This window comes from Schistocerca serialis, chromosome 8, assembly GCF_023864345.2.
Source record: "Schistocerca serialis cubense isolate TAMUIC-IGC-003099 chromosome 8, iqSchSeri2.2, whole genome shotgun sequence".
Classification (NCBI taxonomy): Eukaryota; Metazoa; Arthropoda; class Insecta; order Orthoptera; family Acrididae; genus Schistocerca; species Schistocerca serialis.
In genome coordinates this window covers 31,639,686-31,658,546 of record NC_064645.1, presented here as the reverse complement: position 1 = coordinate 31,658,546, position 18,861 = coordinate 31,639,686, and the positions used below count along the sequence as shown (strand labels likewise).

Genomic DNA, 18,861 nt, shown 5'->3' with positions numbered 1-18,861 from the left:
TTGAGGCCAAATAACGTGTAGTTTACTGCATCTCGATCTGTCCTCGCGTCTAGTTGCCCTCCATCCGCAACCCTTTCTAGTCTCTCCCGAGCGTAATTTCAGTAGCCTTCCCTTCCCAGACCACGAATTGGCCCCGGAACCTACCCTTCCGTCCAACTGTCGCACGCCCAACCCAACCATGCCGTCCCAAACGAAGGCTTCACGCCACGCCACCCTAAGACGTGCACCGGATCGGTCGGTTTCCTTCCGACACAGACGCACCTCCGCCAGTACTGCCACTCACCACGTTCTCCATGACGTAGGCGAGGTAGGGCGAGTCGAGGAAGACGGGCGGGTTGTCGTTGATGTCGCGCACGGCGACGGCGACGGTGGCCGCGTCGTGGCGCGCCGGCCGGCCGCTGTCGGTGGCGCGCACGCGCAGCACGTAGCGCGGCGCGCGCTCGAAGTTGAGGTTGTTGGCGACGCGCAGCACGCCCGTGTCCTCGGCGATGCTGAAGTCGCGGTTCTCGTCGCCCGCCACGATCGCGTAGCGCACCACGCCGTTGCCGCCCTCGTCCACGTCCGTCGCCGACACCTGTCCGCACACCGAGCGCCTCCCGTCACAACAACAACAACAACGACAACAACAACAGAAGCAACAACGACGACGACGACAATGAGGAAGAAGATAACCGGCAGGAAGCGACTGCGCAGTAGCCCCACCTGTGGCGCCCAAGTCGTATCTCGCAAACTGTTTACAGGACTGGGAGAAAGCAATGAAAGAGGCACCTGCCGGCTAGAATTTTGCACGCATCGTAAATCAGCCATTGACACATCCACATCAACTTGCACACTCTGCAAATCACATTTTAGTACCTGGCAAAGGGTTCGTCCAACCACCTTCACAATAATTCTCTATTGTGCCGCCGCGCGGGATTAGCAGAGCGGTCTAAGGGGCTGCAGTCACGGACTGTGCGGCTGCTCCCGGCGGAGGTTCGAGTCCTTCCTCGGGCATGGGTGTGTGTGTGTTTGTCCTTAGGATAATTTAGATAAAGTAGTGTTAGGCTTAGGGACTGATGACCTTAGCAGTTAAGTCCCATAAGATTTCACTCACATTTGAACATCTATTGTCCCAATCATGTACAGCGCGCGGAAAGAAACGAAGAAATATCTTTCCGTGCGAGCTCTGATTTCCCTTATTTCAGCCGCACGGGGTAGGCGTGCGGTCTAAGGGCGCTTTGTCACGGTTCGCCCGCCTGCCTCCGTCGGGGTTTCGAGTCTTCCCGACGCCCTGTGTGTGTGTGTTCTCCTCAGCATAAGTTAGTTTAGGTTAGACTACGTAGTGTGTAAGCCTAGGGACCGATGACCTCAGCAGTTTGGTCCCATAAGACCTTACCACAAATATCCAAATTTCCCTTAATTTATTATGACGGTCGTTTCTCCCTATGTAAGTCGGAGTCAACAAAATATTGTCGCATTCGGATTAGAGAGCTGATAATTGAAATTTCGTGAGAAGATTCTGCCTCACACGAATAACGTCTTTGTTTAAATGATGTTCACCCGAAATCCTGTATCATTTCAGGGACACTCTCCCTCTTATTTCGCGATTAGACAAAACGTGCTGCCCTGAGTTGAACTTTCTCGATGTAGTCCCTAATCCTATCCGGTAAGGATCCCACACCACGCAGCAGTATTCTAAAAGAGGAATGACAAGCGTAGTGTGGGCAGTGTCTCTATTAGATCTGTTAACATTTTCTAAGTGTCATGCCAATAAAACGCAAGCCTCGATTAGCCTTTCCAACAACATTTTCCGTGTGTTCCTTCCACTTTTAAGTTCTTCTTATCTTCCTGGGTTTATCAATACTGAAAGAACGTTGCATACGAACTCGCCTGGGTAGGATGTGTCCTGTGTGGAATGCTGTGAGCATTACGTTGGCAATGCGACGTGTAGCGATTACAGAGCCGCTGGTGCTGCTTTGTACAGCTTTCAGTGACCATTTTCTGGCAACGTTTGAGGGTAGTGCACCATTGTGTAAGATAAACAAAAAAGCGATAAATTGTAAAGCGCGTTGTTTAGTGCATTCCGGTCTCGTGATCGTGGTGAGAGGCTGACAAGATTATTTCTTGCAGACCTTAACATGACAGAGTGTATGGAGTGGCATTCAGCCGCATATGCCTTGCCCTCGTAAGTCGCCGACTCAAGACCACCTCACGTATCAAAGGTTTTCACGGAACTACTTCTATTATCCGTCGTAACAACGTTTGGTGGAATCCAAGAATCCAAATATGAGCTCAAGGAGAACCATGCTGTGTTTGACTCTGACAGACCACGCAGTCTTTTATCAAGTCTGTACGTTCTCGTACTGCAGACTTACACACGCCATCCAGCCGTGTCACCGACTGAGCCGCCCCTCTCACCGGAGGTTCGAGTCCTCCCTCGGGCATGTGTGTGTGTATGTGTGTGTGTGTGTTTTGTTCTTAGCATAGGTTAGTTTAAGTGGTGTGTAAGTCTAGGGACCGATGACCTCAGCAGTCTGGTCCCATAGGAATGCACACACAAACATACATACCATTCCAGGTTTGAAATTGGAACTTGAGTACTGACATAATATGTACTTTCTGTTTAACTTCTGAAATATATATTACCATGTATTTACCCTTGGAAAAGAAGTAGCGTGCACATTAAAGAGCCGCTTGTGGTATGGGCAGATGCGCCGACCCCGGATCGAAAGCAGCTGGCGCTTTAATGTCGAGGACCGGTGTGACGGCCCAGGCAACCAGAATGTGTTTATTTGGTAGTTTCACACATCGAACTAGGTGAATACTGGGCTGGCACCGAAGCACCGCCTCACTTACACGATTCCCAAACATTTAGTAAACCCCCACTCACTTTCACACGGATAACACTACCCGCAGAAAGTTCCGGTACACGTGTTCTGTCTGGGGGGCGGGGGCGAGGGGTTATGGGAGGGGATGGGCCACCGTTTAAATCAACCACGGCAAGTCCGCTGAATAAATGTGCCAACCCGGCGCCGATGTGGGACAAGGGCACAGAAAGAGATTAGAGAACTTTGTATACGTGGAAGAAACTTCACGACACAGGGAGGTTTTAAATAGAGTACGTAATGGTAACACAAAGGTTTCGAGACCGGATTTCGCTGAGCAAAAATTTCCAGGGGAAATATGTACTCTTACCATAATTTGTTTGTCAATTAAAATTGAAAAGAAAAGCAGAGAATTTGGAAACTGAGGATATCGGAACTGGAAAACTAAATGGTTTGAAGTTATTGAAAGATTTAAATAGAATGTTAGCCAACAAGTTTTTAATTGCAATGGGGGACGGGGATACAATACAAATTAACGGGTATATCTGAGAAATGAAATAATGAACGCAACTGACAATCAAATAGGTAAAAAAACAACTGCCAGTATAAATCCTTGGATAACAGAAGAGATAGTGAATTATACTGATGACACAAGTTGTGACACTCCACTCCTTTTCACACTCGTCAGACATCAGCAGAAACAGCCTGTGAGTGCGTCAGCGTCTGTACAACAGATGACTGGGCACCCTTGTTCTATGACAGAGCACATCAGTGTTTAGCTGTACACAGTTACTTTAATTTCAGAATTATTGTCATAGAAGTACACGAATTTACATCGATTGTGACAGGACACTTACAGAACAGTTGTCAATATAACGCATTACGCAACGTTTAGTAGAAATGACCCTGAACACAACAATATCAAATTTAAATAGAAGGTTTTCTACAAAATTATTCTTACTACTACACGGTGAAGTTGGCCAATATTACAACAAATCGTCCAATTCCGGTTCTAAGTTCGGTGCTATTTAGGATGACAATCAAGTCTACAGAGGATGGTTAGTTGTTGTAACAAGATGAGCAAAAGATTACCCAACGTTGCTCAAGTTCACAGTGCATGCAAGCTGGTAAACCAACAAGTTTACGCATCTGCGAGCGGAAATTATCTTCTAGCTGCGATGTGCTGTCAGCTGCATGGCTGCTCTCGCCCTCTGAAAATCCTATAGAAATCTAATCAAAACCTTTACTGATTTTATCAGCTGAAACTGTTCTATGTTTCTCGTTAGGTGAGAAAACACGCACCCATCCCTAGTCTGGAAAATATGGTGATATACACGTACATAGGTGGTGCAGCATGTATACTTCAGTGCCCTCTCAGTTCTTGCAAGAACAGTTAACTATGTGGCTGCTTTGTTCCTCCACTATCGAAGCTCAACGACTCTTCAGCTAATTTATAACTGAATGTCAGCCAAAGTGAACGCAGTGTTCACACAAGATTCCTCTTTTGACGTCATACAGAGCGTTGAAATGGCTCTGAGGACTATGGAACTTAACGTCTATGGTCATCAGTCCCCTAGAACTTAGAACTACTTAAACATAACTAACCTAAGGACAGCACACAACACCCAGCCATCACGAGGCAGAGAAAATCCCTGACCCCGCCGGGAATCGAACCCGGGAACCCGGGTGCGGGAAGCAAGAACGCGACCGCACGACCACGAGCTGTGGACTCGTACAGAGCGCGAGCACCCTGTCCTACACCTGACGCTGGTTCAGAGGAGAGTTCTCCAAGTTTTCGGCCTTGTATCTCTCGTAGCAAACTGTCCTCCACCTGTGTCCTTTCTTGCTTCACATCATGGCTTTTTCAGACCAATGGTAGCATTCCTTTCATCTTTTGGAAACTACCTCTCCAATCGCAAAGCGCCTACCTTTAAATTGCATCGAAATATCACCCCTTTCTACTCTTTTCAGCCAATCAAACATTTTGTGCTCGGTCCTGACACCTAAAAGTTAGACGCGTACATCACGAGTGTACCACAAGCATTTCACATGATCAACTGCGTCGCTGGTCTGTTTGTGTCCACCTGGAAATTCCCCAAAGCGGTTTTCTAAAGAATTTCCCTGTCACAAGCACCACCGGCCCCTTACGTGCTGTCCTCGCTGTATCGCGTGGCGCGTTCGTCGTCCCTCTCGCTGCAGGTCACGAACCCCCTTTTTAGAAGCGTCCCATTGTATCCGGGACGTGATGGTGCAACTCGTGTCTGCCCTCAAACTAAAACATTATCTCCAGCAGCTTTTTTCACCTTTTGCTCATTGACATGCAGGCTTTGGGTTTGGTGTGTTAATACTGTCGAGTTGAGTGTCATCCCTTTGCATTACATACTGTAAATTTTGGTAGGTAAGTCTGCTCTCTATCGCTGAAGTATATCAGTGACATATTCATCTCCTTGTTTTGATGTATAAAATGCCTGAGCGATACAGATAGCTATACCGTAGGTGCAACCACAATGGAGCGGTACCTGTTGAGAAGCCAGAAAAACATGTGGATCCTGAAGAGGGGCAGCAGCGTTTTCAATAGTTTAGTGCCAACAGTCTGGATGATTGATTGATCTGATCTTGTAACATCAACGAAAACGGCCTTGCTGTGCTAGTACTGCGAAAGGCTGAAAGCATGCGGAAACTACAACTGTAATTTTTCCCGAGGACATGCAGATCTTCTGTATAGTTAAATGATGACAGCGCCTCTTGGGTATAATATTCTGGAGGTAAAATAGTCCCCCATTCGGACCGCTCAGGAGGACGTCGACATCAGGAGAAACAAAACTGGTATTTTACGGATCGGAGCACGGAATGTTAGATCTCTTAATCGTGTGGGTAGATCAGAACATTTAAAAAGACAAATGGATAGATTGAAGTTAGATATAGTGGGGATTAGTGAAGTTTTGCGGCATTTGCATTTGAAGGAAGCCAAGCGAAGGGCTAAAGAAAAAAAAAAGGAAACAGGTCAAGTGCAAGTAGGTCTGACGCACCGAGGGCCCAGCATAAAGTCCATTTAAATATGTAGATAGTTCATTCATAGAGGGAGTCGAGAATGACGGCGATTTGTGCCGGTATCTTAGCGGTCCTGGGAATTCCAAGCATATACCAAAGCGTCTGCAGTAGTTCCTGAGACTAGGTCAGAGATACAGAAGGAATCGAGCAAGGGACTTAAGTTTATATATGTATAGAGTGAGGATTTAATAAAATATTTTCGTTTACTATATAGAACATGACTGCAACTTAACATTTTATGTTTCCCTGCAGTAATATTTTTGTTATGCTTTCGACAAATGATGACTGCAGTGTACGTTCTAAAGGCAAAACGATATTTTTGTATGACGTAGTTACAATTTAACAATTTCCTTCGGCTCTTGCTAAATTTCGTGATTCTAGGCCAACGGGAAATACCGTACAGGTTTCAGTGTGTGAGTTTGCGAGTGTCAAAAAATGGGCGTCAATGGCGGTGTCTGCACTCGCTTGAAAACTTCAATTTTTTACTCCGCCAAGGGGCTGTAGACGTCAGTACGCGTCATAAATTACGACGTGACAAGTCTATTCGTTCCTGATGAAAATGGTTTATAATAGTCGGTCAGACAGAATGATGCTACAAGGGTTCCACTTTTACCGACTGAGCTACGGAACTCTACGAAAGCTCTTTAATGACTCGTTTTAATGAAATGCACCAGGCTGTAGAGATGGTGGTGGAACTCGTGAGCCGTTGACCCCGTCTGCACGCTGGAGGAGCTCTCTCTGAGACCGGCAGCGGCCGGGGGGCCCTGACGTTGCGCCAGCCTGACGGCGAGACGCGCTGCCTGGAGCTGGAGCTGGAAGCCGAGGCGGGCGACCCACTCTGCTCGAGCGAGCGGTTCGCCCACAGCTCTGGAGGCCCCCTGATGTTTCCTCCTGCCCCCTCCCCCGTCACGCTTAGAAGGTGAGCGTCTGATACGGAGCTCCTCCTGTTACAAGAGCAGTGTCGTCCGAGGCCGGCAACGAGTGCCTAAGGAAAGCCCAAGTTCACCGACAAATGCGGCCAGTTACGGCATCGGCTTTACACGAGAGAACGAGGTAACAGCGTGGGCGTCGCCTGTCGTGGTAGTTGGCGGTGTTCGCCTGGTCTGCAGTCGGGTCCTGAAACCTGACACAACGTTTCGGCTTTCCGACTGGCCGCCATCTTCAGATGGTCGTTCCCTGTGTGCAGGACCGGACCGCTTCTCCCGCCCGCACGCGGGGCTTCATTCAGAATGCCGCTGACTGCCACCGTTTGCGGCGGCACAAACGAGGCGGAAGACGCGCTGTTCGGCGGATTTAATTCTCTTCACGACCCCACTACCCGATGACTCTAACTAAGTTCTCTTTGACCTGTGAGGTAGATTTACAATTGATCTCCACTCCAAAGTCAATAACTAAAACCGTTGTGCTACCTACCTACTTCCAGGAAGATAACATTCTGAGGTCGACCACGGTGCCGGCCGAGGTGGCAGAGCGGTTCTAGGCGCTACAGTCTGGAACCGCGCGACCGCTACGGTCGCAGGTTAGAATCCTGCCTCGGGCGTGGATGTGTGTGATGTCCTTAGGTTAGATAGGTTTAAGTAGTTCTAAGTTCTATGGGACTGATGGCCTCAGCAGTTAAGTCCCATAGTGCTCAGAACCATTTGAACCATTTTTGTCGACCACTGCACTACAATAAGTACACAGCTTATACAACGAAGAGCCAGAGAAACTGGTATGCCAGCCTAATCTCGTTTAGGTCCCACGCAACACGACGTGGCACGGACTCGACTAATGTCTGAAGTAGAGCTGGAGCGACTTACACCATCAACTCTGCAGGGTTGTCCACAAATCTGAAAGAGTACGAGGGGTGGAGATCTCTTCTCAACACCACGTTGTAAATCATCCCATAGATGCTCAATGATGTTTATGTCTCGGGACTCTGCTGGCCACCGGAAGTGTTTAAACTCAGATGAGTGTTCCTAGAGCCACTCTGTAGCAATTCTGGACGTGAGGGGTGCCGCATTGTCCTGATGGAACTGCCCAAGTCAGAATGCACAATAGACATGAATAGATGCAGGTGATCAGGCAGGATGCTTACGTACGTATCACTTGTCAGAGTCGTATCTAGACGTATGAGCGGACCCATATCACTCCAACTGCACACGCCCCACACCACTACAGACCGCCGCGTGGAGTGACCGCGCGGATTAAGGAGCCGTATCACGGATCGCGGGGCCCTTACCGCCGGACGTTCGAGTGCTCCCTCCGGCATGTGTGTGTGTGTGTGTGTGTGTTGTTCTTAGCATAAATTAATTTAAGTAGTATGTAAGTCTAGGGACCGACGACCTCAGCGGTTTGGTCCCACATTTCTACATTACAGAGCTTCCGCCAGCCTGAACAGTCTCCTGCTGACATGCAGGCTCCGTGGGCCGATGAGCTTCTCTCCATACCCCTACACGTCCATCCACTCCAAACAATTTGAAACGAGACTTGCCCGACCTGGCAACATGTTTCTAGTCCTCAACAGTCCAGTGTCGGTGTTGACGGGCCCAGGCGAGGAGTAAACCTTTGTGTCATGGAGTGATCGAGACTACACGAGTGGGCCTTCGACTCCGAAAGCCCATATCGATGATGTTTCGTTGAATGGTTCGCACGCTGACACTTGTTAATGGCTCAGCATTGAAATATGCAACAATTTGTGGGAGGGCTGCACTTCTGGCACGTTGAACGATTCTCTTCAGTCGTCGTTGGTACCGTTCTTGCAGGATGTTTTTCCGGCCGCAGCGATGTAGGAGATTTTATGTTTTACTGGTTTCCTGATATTGACAGTACACTCGTGAAATGTTTGTAGGGGAAAGTTCCCACTTCATTGCTACCTCGGAGATACTGTGTCCTGTCGCCCGTGCGCCGACTATAACACCGCGTTCACACTTAATTAAATCTTGATAACCTACCATTGAGCAGCAGTAACCAATCTGACAACTGCGCCAGACACTTGTTGTTATATGTGTTGCCGACGGCAGCGCCGTATTCTACCTGTTTACATATCTCTCTGTTTTAATACACCAGTTTCTTTGGAGCTTCAGTGAAGTTCGTGGACCACCTGCACCTGGCCCCTAGCGACTCCAGATTAGAATCCCTCCGCAGCAAAACAGAAATACACTCCAGCGTCAATGAGGGAAAAACTCAGACAAAAACACCGCTCTCAAATTTACACGGGAACGAATGGAATAAACTGGCTTCAACTGAACCCAGTCAAATGCCTCACCTGTAGTTAGATAATGGCTCCACGCTTTGCTACGAGGCCGAGGCCACGATAACTAACACCGACACTCCCCACGAAAAACAGTCGAGTACCTAGGCAGAATCCCACGCCTCTCCACAGGAGAGCGCTTCGAATACTTTTCAGCTTTGTAGTACGGGAAAAACAACTTCCTTGACGACGACGAATCACTCCGAAAAAATAAGGACTTTGAAACTTCATAAAACGCCGCCCTACAGGGTCCTCCTTATTGCCACAATGAGTAAGGCCTATTCGTCCACTTCGTGAACCAAACTTTATGACTTTCAGCCCTTTTACACGAACAGCCTCAGCCAAAGAATACAGGCGTTTCGTGAGGTGTCATTTGAGCTGTCTAGCATACCCGTAAGTCCGATTTCTGATGACCTAGACAGAAAGGAAACTCCCCATAAGACCATGCAAATGTTATTGTTGTGGTCTTCAGTCCTGAGACGGGTTTGATGCAGCTCTCCATGCTACTCTGTCCTGTGCAAGCTTCCTCATCTCCCAGTACTTACTGCAACCTACATCCTTCTGAATCTCTTGGTCTCCCTCTACGATTTTTACCCTCCACACTGCCCACCAATACTAAATTTGTGATCCCTTGATGCCTCAGAATATGCTCTACGAACCGATCCCTTCTTCTAGTCAAGTTGTGCCACAAACTCCTCTTCTCCCCAATCCTATTCAATACCTCCTCATTAGTTATGTGATCTACCCATCTAATCTTCAGCATACATGCAAATGTAACAGGAACAATGTCTCACGATGCGTAATGTATTCTTAAATGAAAATTTCTTGGGGTGGCTCACTTAAGCATGATGTATGGGTATAATTCCTCACCCGGATACATTCAAAATAAAACTAACGGCCACTATAACAATTTTGTTTATGTTCGAGTCCTCCCTTGGGCATGGGTGTGTGTGTTTGTCCCTAGGATTATTTAGGTTAAGTAGTGTGTAAGCTTAGGGACTGATGACCTTAGCAGTTAAGCCCCATAAGGTTTCACACACATTTGAACATTTGAACTGTCCTTCAAAGTAGTCACCAGCGTTGTGGAGAACCCGTTGCTAGCGATGTGGAAGGCGTAGTATACCGTTAGCAGAGCCTGTTCAGTTGATGGTACGACTGGAGCGATCTACTGCCTGTCGAATTTCTGGAACAGTTCTGAAGCGAATGCCACGAAGCCAAAACTGAAACTCCAATCCAACGAATGGCGTTATTATGTGTCACCGCGAAAGTCGAAAGTGCGCCAGAGCCCCAGTATAGTGAAAGTTATGGTGATTCTCGTGTACGACTGTGACGGTGTTATCATAACACATTACGTTCCTCCACGGCACACCGTCAGTGCACAGTATTACTGTTCGTTTTTGCAGCATCACCTGCGACCAGTTTTGCGAAAGAAGCGGCGACACTTTCTGCGCAACCCACCCATCAGTTTGTACGGAGCATACTGAGCAAGCTGTGGCTGCTCTGTCGGTCGATGGGGCTGGCATGTACTGTACCATCCACCGTACTCCCCGGACTTAAGTGTTTGTGACTTTGATTACACCGTCCGCGGAGCTACGATCATAGTTTGTTGTGTTATTATCCAAGGAGTTACAGCAAAAAGATTTCCATTTTTTAAATGGAAAAATGGCTGTTTCTATCATGCACTGGAATCAGTGACACCAGCTGTGCATACATCAATTTAAATTACATTCCTGTCACTTTTGGTTTGGGAGCTACAACCCTCCAAAGTTTCAGGGGCAGATGCCACACACGGTGCGCATAACGCAGTGCGCCTTCTCAGTGCGGTGCGGCCGAGTTGTGTAACGTCGCCGGCGTCACGGAGCGAGAAGCTTCCTCGATGCGCTGCTAGACTGCCGACTGTCGCCGCACACGGCCGTGTACCCGACACTTCGAGCCACACAAACAAACGGGGCTCAATACACCACAGTTACTGACTTCGGATGAAGTTGACATGTTGCTGATGACCGGCGAATGCCGACACGATGCCACTGAAGCAGCCATGGCGTACGCCTTGAGATATCCTAGGCGAGGAGCTCCTGCAGCCATTACGTTCTTACGTGCCGAACAACGACTTCGGGAAACAGGCAGCTTGGTGATGCGCCGCAGTAACAGACGAAGAACTGCAAAAAGTGAGGAGACGGAGGTGTTTGTTATAGCTGCAGTAGCTACACCACGATCCCCCTGTCAGCTTAACGAGCCGTTGCTGCAGTCGCTGGTGTCAGTCTCACATCCGTGTGGCGTATAGTGCACGGCCGCAGGTTTCACCCTTACCGCCTGTCACCGACCCAGGAGCTGCATGGGAGCGATTTCCGTGCGAGAGTCACATTCTGTGAATGGGCCATGCGTGATTTCACGCTGGAGTTTTTACAAGGTATTATGTTCCCTGATGAGTCCGCGTTCACAAATTATGGTACAGTGAATCGCCATAACGAGCACTACTGGGCCCCAGACAATCCTCGGTGGGTACAACCTGTCGACCGTCAACGTAGGTTGTCTAATAATGTATGGTGTGGAATCCTTGGGATGAAATCATCGGTCCACACAACTTCCCAGGTACACTGACAGGTGAGTTATAGCGTTCGTTTCTAGTGGACAGTTTGGGCGGTCTCCTTGAACACGTGTGTCTACACACGAGAGTCCATATGTGGATGCAGCACGATGGTCACCCAGCCCATTCTGCGCGTGCTGTTGTCGAAGAAGTAAACAAGAGGTCTGCAGAAAGGTGGTTGGGTCGCCGTGGTCCTCATTCGTGGCCCGCTAGGTCGCCCAATTTAACACCATTACATTTCTTTTTGTGGGGGTATCTGAAGGATCGTGTTTATGTCACTGAGCCCACATCCTCAGATGATGTAAAACGGCGTATCGAGGACGCATGTTGAACATCCATCACCACCATACAGCCATATATTCTGTACAGCGTGTGGTATCTGCCACTGAAACTTTGAAGGGTTGTAGCTCCCAGACTAAAAGTGATAGGAATGTAATTTAAATTGATGTATTCACAGCTGGTGTTACTGATTCCAGTGCATGATAGAAACAACTGTTGTTACATTTAAAAATTGTATCTTTTTGCTGTAACTCCTTGGATAATAACACAATAAACTATGTTCATAGCTCTGCAGACAGTCTGACGTTTATAATGGTGACCTACCGCAATAAATATTCCGTCGCCTATCACTTCGTGACTTACAGAGGCAAACACATTTAGTGAAACACCCTGTATATATTGCTATTTCGACTGCAAAATAACTACAGTGGATCTAAAATGTACACTGATAACAGCAAGAAAATACTTCTGAAGAACAGAAATTTGTTAACATCGAATATACACTTAGGTGTTAGAAAATATTTGTATGGAGTGTAGCCATAAACAGAAGTAAAACGTGGATGATAAACAGTGTAGACAAGAAGAGAATAGAAGCTTTTGAAATGTGGTGCTATGGAAGAATACTGAAGATTAGATCTGTAGATCGTGTAGCTAATGAGGAGGTACTGAGTAGAAATGGGGAGAAAAGAAATTTGTGGTACAACCTGGCTAGAACACGGGATTGGTCGATAGGACACGTTACTAATTTAGTATAGAAGGGAATCGTAGGGGGTAAAAATGAGATGAATATGGTAAGCAGATTCAGGACGTAAGTTGCAGCAGTTATTCGAAGATGAAGATGCTTGCACAGGATCACAGGATAGAGTAGCACGGAGAGCTGCATCGAACCAGTTTTCTGACCGAAGACCACAACAAGAACTGAAGTAATTACTGTGCACCAATCAGAGACCCTCTTACACAGATTTACACAAACATTCGAGCACGGCGTGGCCACGACCGATGGCCTGTCGCACTGTCTAAAACACTTGAGATTTTCACCGGGCTTTCAGATCTCATCTCGCAAAAAGGGATTCCTTCCAGCGTGTCACACAGTTCAGTTTAATGGAACGAGACGACTCTCCTGTGCGATTGCTCTGCAGACGTGCGACGCTGCGATTTTCCCATTCAGTACCTGACTTCACTGCTGTACGTGTTGATCACCCTGTGCTTCTTCTAAGTTAATTTCGCTGCCACAAGCCAGCTAAGGAAAGCCCCCAAGGTTGCAGAAAATGACAGGTTTCCCTCACTGTAATTAAAGGAAAGGAGAAGAAGAAGTAATTAGCTGTCCTGTCATTGGCAATAGTGAATACTGTCTGTAGTTATCATACACCGTTAAAGATTATACTGTACTGACTACTGGCAAGTGTATAGTACATTATAAGAAATGTTTGCGTGGCTGTTTGGTCATAAAGTGCCACATAACGGTTTCCAATGGCCGTCTGGCGCTAACGTGGTCGCAATCAGGAGCTGCTTCTCGGCAGGACTTTAAAGGAGTCCTGACTCTCTAACACTAATGTGTCCACCACAGCCCACTTTGAGGGACTGGGGGAGGGAGAGCAGCCCCTCACCCCCCAGACAGCAGAAAACTTCCTTCACACGCGCACCAACCGGGAATTACGTTGTCGTTGCTTTTTTTAGTTTTTTTGCTCCATTTAAAAGAATCTCGTGCGCTGCGCACAGAAAAATTAATTATAATTTTCAGTCTGAGTCTTGACTGCATAAAGCATTCGGATTTGCCTCTCTTCCAAAGGGGGGGGGGGACTGTAAACTGATTGAGACGAAGGAGATTGACAGGGGCTGCTGCACACAAAGAGAAAGAGCTTATAATTAGAGTATTCGTATACTATAACCAGGACGTTCCACATTGCGAACATCAGCGCTCACAGCGTAGGCCAACTGTTGCAATCGAGAATCACTGCAGACACAGGCGCCGACTTCATGGGGCCTGAGGGGGCTCTGGCCCACTCAAAGAAAATTATCAGAATTATCAGGTATATTACGCTTTGCGAAAGCACAAAATTATATTGGAATTTTTTATTTTCCTTGTTTGACGATAGTCACCTTTTAAATACATTCAGTAATGAGTTAAATAATTATTACGGTAGTAAGCAGGTTCACTGAAAACGAGTGGTGTGAATCACGATAGTGTTGCGATGCTTAGAATTTGTGACGGTGCGCGAACCTTCGGGTAAAGTGTGGCGCCGGCGGGCCTGCGCTGCGGCCGCGGCGACATCAAAAGGACTGCAGCGGAGGCGGCTGCAGCCCCCCTCCGCCTCGCGGCGCCTTGACGCTTCGATACACTGCGACGCCGCGGCTATATGGAGCAGTGATTCAGTGTGGCTAGTTTCCTTCAGCGCATGCTGCTGACGTGTTTAGCGTTCCGACTTTTTTAGTGTTCCGACTTTTTATGTTTTATGCTTTTAATGATGGTTTAGGATTTATTTAAATATAATTTCAGTCTTTTCAGAGCTATATATTCACTGCTTTGTAATAGTCTATAATCACGATTATTACCGTAAATTAAATTAGCTTTTTACGAAAATACCGTTCGTGTTTACGTTTTGTTTCTTTTTTCAAACCCAAAAAACGTGTCAGGCTTGTCGAGTTTCCCGGAGTGTCGAGTTATCGAGAGTCCAATTTCCTATGTTCCAATGTTGATCAAAAAACTTTAAAACTCACTATTTTTCATCTAAAATTTAGAAAATTTCCCGGAGCAAGACCCCCAGTATGCCCCCCCTCCACCAAATATTTTTTATAAGTCGGCGCCCCTGACTGCAGACAGCCATAAGTAAAACAGTGACACTTAAAGGGAACTAGGTATTGTTAACAAGTCACTGACATATTGATTACAGAGTGGTGGCCAGCTTCACGATACGATGAAAGGAAAAATCGGCCTCCACACTGCAGATACTGCTAGGGAGAGATTTCAAGAGAACATAGAGATATCACCGCAGCTTCAGAGAGATCGTTACACTCGACAGAGCTCTGTAGTAGGGACAAGGGGGAGAACGAGAAAGGGGGGGGGGGGGCGGTAAGCTTGCGACGTCTTCTTACCGCATGGCAAGATCAAAGGTCGCATGTAGCTTTCAGCTTCTGGCAGGCTGGTTCAACAATTCCGCGCGAAACCATTGCTCGTGCTGTGTTAAAACGGTGACGCTTTTTCGTGAACATCATTACGCCTCTCTGCCCAAGGAAATGACGGCTTCACTGTTACCGGACTGTAGCCGGTAACTACCTCGAGCCGAAAGTGATGACCGCTGGCGTCTTCCGAACTTGCCAGCTACTTGCAAACCGCGATGTCTGAACGAGAAGAACGTGGCCAAGTTGGCCGCGTCCTGTAATTTATAACCTCGGAGTGACCGGTCTCCAGTAAGCTTAAGATGCCAAAAAATACATATTCTGCCCACTGCCCACAAAGTCAGCGGCCATGGACATGCAAAGCTGATAATGTCAACTCCTCAGAAAACAAGCGTGCAGCAGAAGGCGTTACTATAGCGAGTTGGCGCTTTAAACAAAAATAAGGCGCTCAACTTTCAGGGAATTCAAATGCTGGTGGCCATTTTGCAGAAGCTGCTGAGTTCTCTCATGATGATCGTATCATTGATCAGATTCCTGGATACTGTTCAGAGGTATGTATCCAACCTGGCTATTACCGTATCCCCACTCCCCCACTTTTCTTTGAGAGAGAAATCAGCACGTAAGGTTATACAGACTGTGAAGAAAATTTTACATTTACAAAACCAGACGAGTACCAGTAGGACTCGCGCTCAGAGGGTTACGTACAATCTGTAATACACCGACGGAAAAAAAAAATCGCAACACGACGAAGGAGTTGTGCGACGCAACAAAACGTGGTAGGGGTATTTCTACACCTCGAAGATGACGTCTATTCAAATTTCGCACCAGTCCCACAAAAAGGGCGCTAGCAGCGCCACTTTAAGGATGCAAATCAGGTTTGCTTTAAGTACGCGGTGTAACCGCCGTGAGCGTCACTTACCTTTGAGACTGGACATTGTGAATGGATGTTGTATGCATGTATGTATTGAACTGAGGACCTGGAAACGACGGAGAGGCTTCGTCCCCGCCGTAGCCCTCAGTGGTACACAACCCCACACCAGGCTACAGCAGTCCACTTATCCCGCCGCCGCCTCACACCAAACTCAGGGTTATTGTGCGGTTCGGCCCCCCGGTAGACCCACCGGGAACGTCTCACACCAGACGAGTGTAACGCCAATGTTTGCGTGGTAGAGTAATTATGGTGTACGCGCACGTGGAGACAATGTTTGCGCAGCAATCTCCGACATAGTGTAATTGAGGCGGAATATGGGGAACCACCCCGCATTCGCCGAGGTAGATGGAAAACCGCCTTAAAAACCATCCACAGGCTGGCCGGCTCACAGGACCTCGGCCGGCCGAACCACGCGACTGCTACGGTCGCAGCTTCGAATCCTGCCTCGGGCATGGATGTGTGTGATGTCCTTCGGTTAGTAAGGTTTAAGTAGTTCTAAGTTGTAGGGGACTGATGACCTTAGATGTTAAGTCCCATAGTGTTCAGAGCCATTTAAACCATTTTTGATGAGGTTACCGCCAAGGGACTGGAGACATTAGTATTTGACATACACTTCAATTTGACACCTCTAGGTTCCTGAGATGCACAGACAGAACGACAGAAAACAAAGTGATAATATAAGGATTCCGTTTTCACCAACTCAGGTTCGGAACCATAAAAATGAAATACGAAAGCCTTAGTTGTAACGAGTGTATCAGTAGTTTGTAGGACTGTAAACATTTTTTTAAATTTATTGGGTCCACTTTCTTAGTGAGCTGACCGCGCAGAAGCGCTGGTGTGTGCGTGTGGGCAGGTGGTTAAGCTTCGGTCACAGCTTCGCCAGTCGCGAGTAGTGGGCGTAAATTCTGGGTGTTCACAAATTTTTGGATTCAGAAAAGTTTGAGAGTGAAATAGCACCTACCGTACAACAGTTGTGCTTATGAACAGATTTATACAACTGCAGACACTGACAATAACAATATTAATAATAGCAATAATAATAGTGTGCATAAATTGTCTAACGAAAGTAAGAATTGTTTTTGTGGAATTTCATTGTTTTGTACATAATTAAGTTCAGTTTAGGGCAATAACGGAATGATGTGTAAGCTTTCGCCACTCTCCTTTTCGCATTTTTGTGTAATTGGAAGTTTTCGTCATTTTTGTAGCACAAACGCACAAGATCCGTAACACGTGTATTAGCCCACGAATTAACTTCTAGAAATTCATACGTTCCAGCTGCACAACCACTTCAGCTTATTGTACATATCTTTCTTAAATGTCCGCTTGTAGTTATGTTTGTTTGATTTCGTCACAATGAACGGATCTGGTCTACGAGGTCCTAGTTCCGTTGTGGCTAACGTTTCCTGATAATTTACTTTTCTGTTAACACGTAAAAAGACTGAACAGAACTCGCATTGACACTGCCCACGAAAGCCGATTCGCGCACTAATATACTGTATTTCACCCACAAACCCACAACATTAACAGTATATCAATCCCATAATACAGGGCTATTACAAATGATTGAAGCGACTTCATAAATTCACTGTAGCTCCATTCATTGACATATGGTCACGACACACTACAGATACGTAGAAAAACTCATAAAGTTTTGTTCGGCTGAAGCCGCACTTCAGGTGTCTGCCGCCAGAGCGCTCGAGAGCGCAGTGAGACAAAATGGCGACAGGAGCCGAGAAAGCGTATGTCGTGCTTGAAATGCACTCACATCAGTCAGTCATAACAGTGCAGCGACACTTCAGGACGAAGTTCAACAAAGATCCACCAACTGCTAACTCCATTCGGCGATGGTATGCGCAGTTTAAAGCTTCTGGATGCCTCTGTAAGGGGAAATCAACGGGTCGGCCTGCAGTGAGCGAAGAAACGGTTGAACGCGTGCGGGCAAGTTTCACGCGTAGCCAGCGGAAGTCGACGAATAAAGCAAGCAGGGAGCTAAACGTACCACAGCCGATGGTTTGGAAAATCTTACGGAAAAGGCTAAAGCAGAAGCCTTACCGTTTACAATTGCTACAAGCCCTGACACCCGATGACAAAGTCAAACGCTTTGAATTTTCGGCGCGGTTGCAACAGCTCATGGAAGAAGATGCGTTCAGTGCGAAACTTGTTTTCAGTGATGAAGCAACATTTTTTCTTAATGGTGAAGTGAACAGACACAGTGTGCCAATCTGGGCGGTAGAGAATCCTCACGCATTCGTGCAGCAAATTCGCAATTCACCAAAAGTTAACATGTTTTGTGCAATCTCACGGTTTAAAGTTTACGACCCCTTTTTCTTCTGCGAAAAAAGCGTTACAGGATACGTGTGTCTGGACATGCTGGAAAATTGGCTCATGCCACAACTGGAGACCGACAGCGCCGATTTCATCTTTCAACAGGATGGGGAATCCTCACGCATTCGTGCAGCAAATTCGCAGTTCACCAAAAGTTAACATGTTTTGTGCAATCTCACGGTTTAAAGTTTACGGCCCCTTTTTCTTCTGCGAAAAAAGCGTTACAGGACAGGTATGTCTGGACATGCTGGAAAATTGGCTCATGCCACAACTGGAGACCGACAGCGCCGATTTCATCTTTCAACAGGATGGGGCTCCACCGCACTTCCATCATGATGTTCGGCATTTCTTAAACAGGAGATTGGAAAACCGATGGATCGGTCGTGGTGGAGATCACGATTAGCAATTCATGTCATGGCCTCCATGCTCTCCCGACGCTCTTTCTGTGGGGTTCTGTGAAAGATTCAGTGTTTAAACCTCCTCTACCAAGAAACGTGCCAGAACTGCAAGCTCGCATCAACGATGCTTTCGAACT

General features: G+C 47.2%; 2 protein-coding genes across 2 annotated transcripts in view; both read right to left on the bottom strand.

The window, feature by feature from the left end:
• LOC126416156 (cadherin-related tumor suppressor-like) overlaps positions 1-373 on the bottom strand; it is a 292,823-nt gene extending 292,450 nt beyond the window's left edge. Inside the window, exon 1 of the mRNA XM_050083710.1 lies at positions 284-373. Within this exon, the coding sequence (XP_049939667.1) occupies positions 284-295 (12 nt within the window). The 5' untranslated portion in view covers positions 296-373. The remainder of the gene's footprint in view (positions 1-283) is intronic.
• A 6,126-nt stretch (positions 374-6,499) lies between these two features.
• Positions 6,500-18,861, bottom strand: part of LOC126416539 (cadherin-related tumor suppressor-like) — a 191,816-nt gene continuing 179,454 nt past the window's right edge. Inside the window, exon 9 of the mRNA XM_050084284.1 lies at positions 6,500-6,799. Coding sequence (XP_049940241.1) covers positions 6,500-6,799 — 300 coding nt within the window. The remainder of the gene's footprint in view (positions 6,800-18,861) is intronic.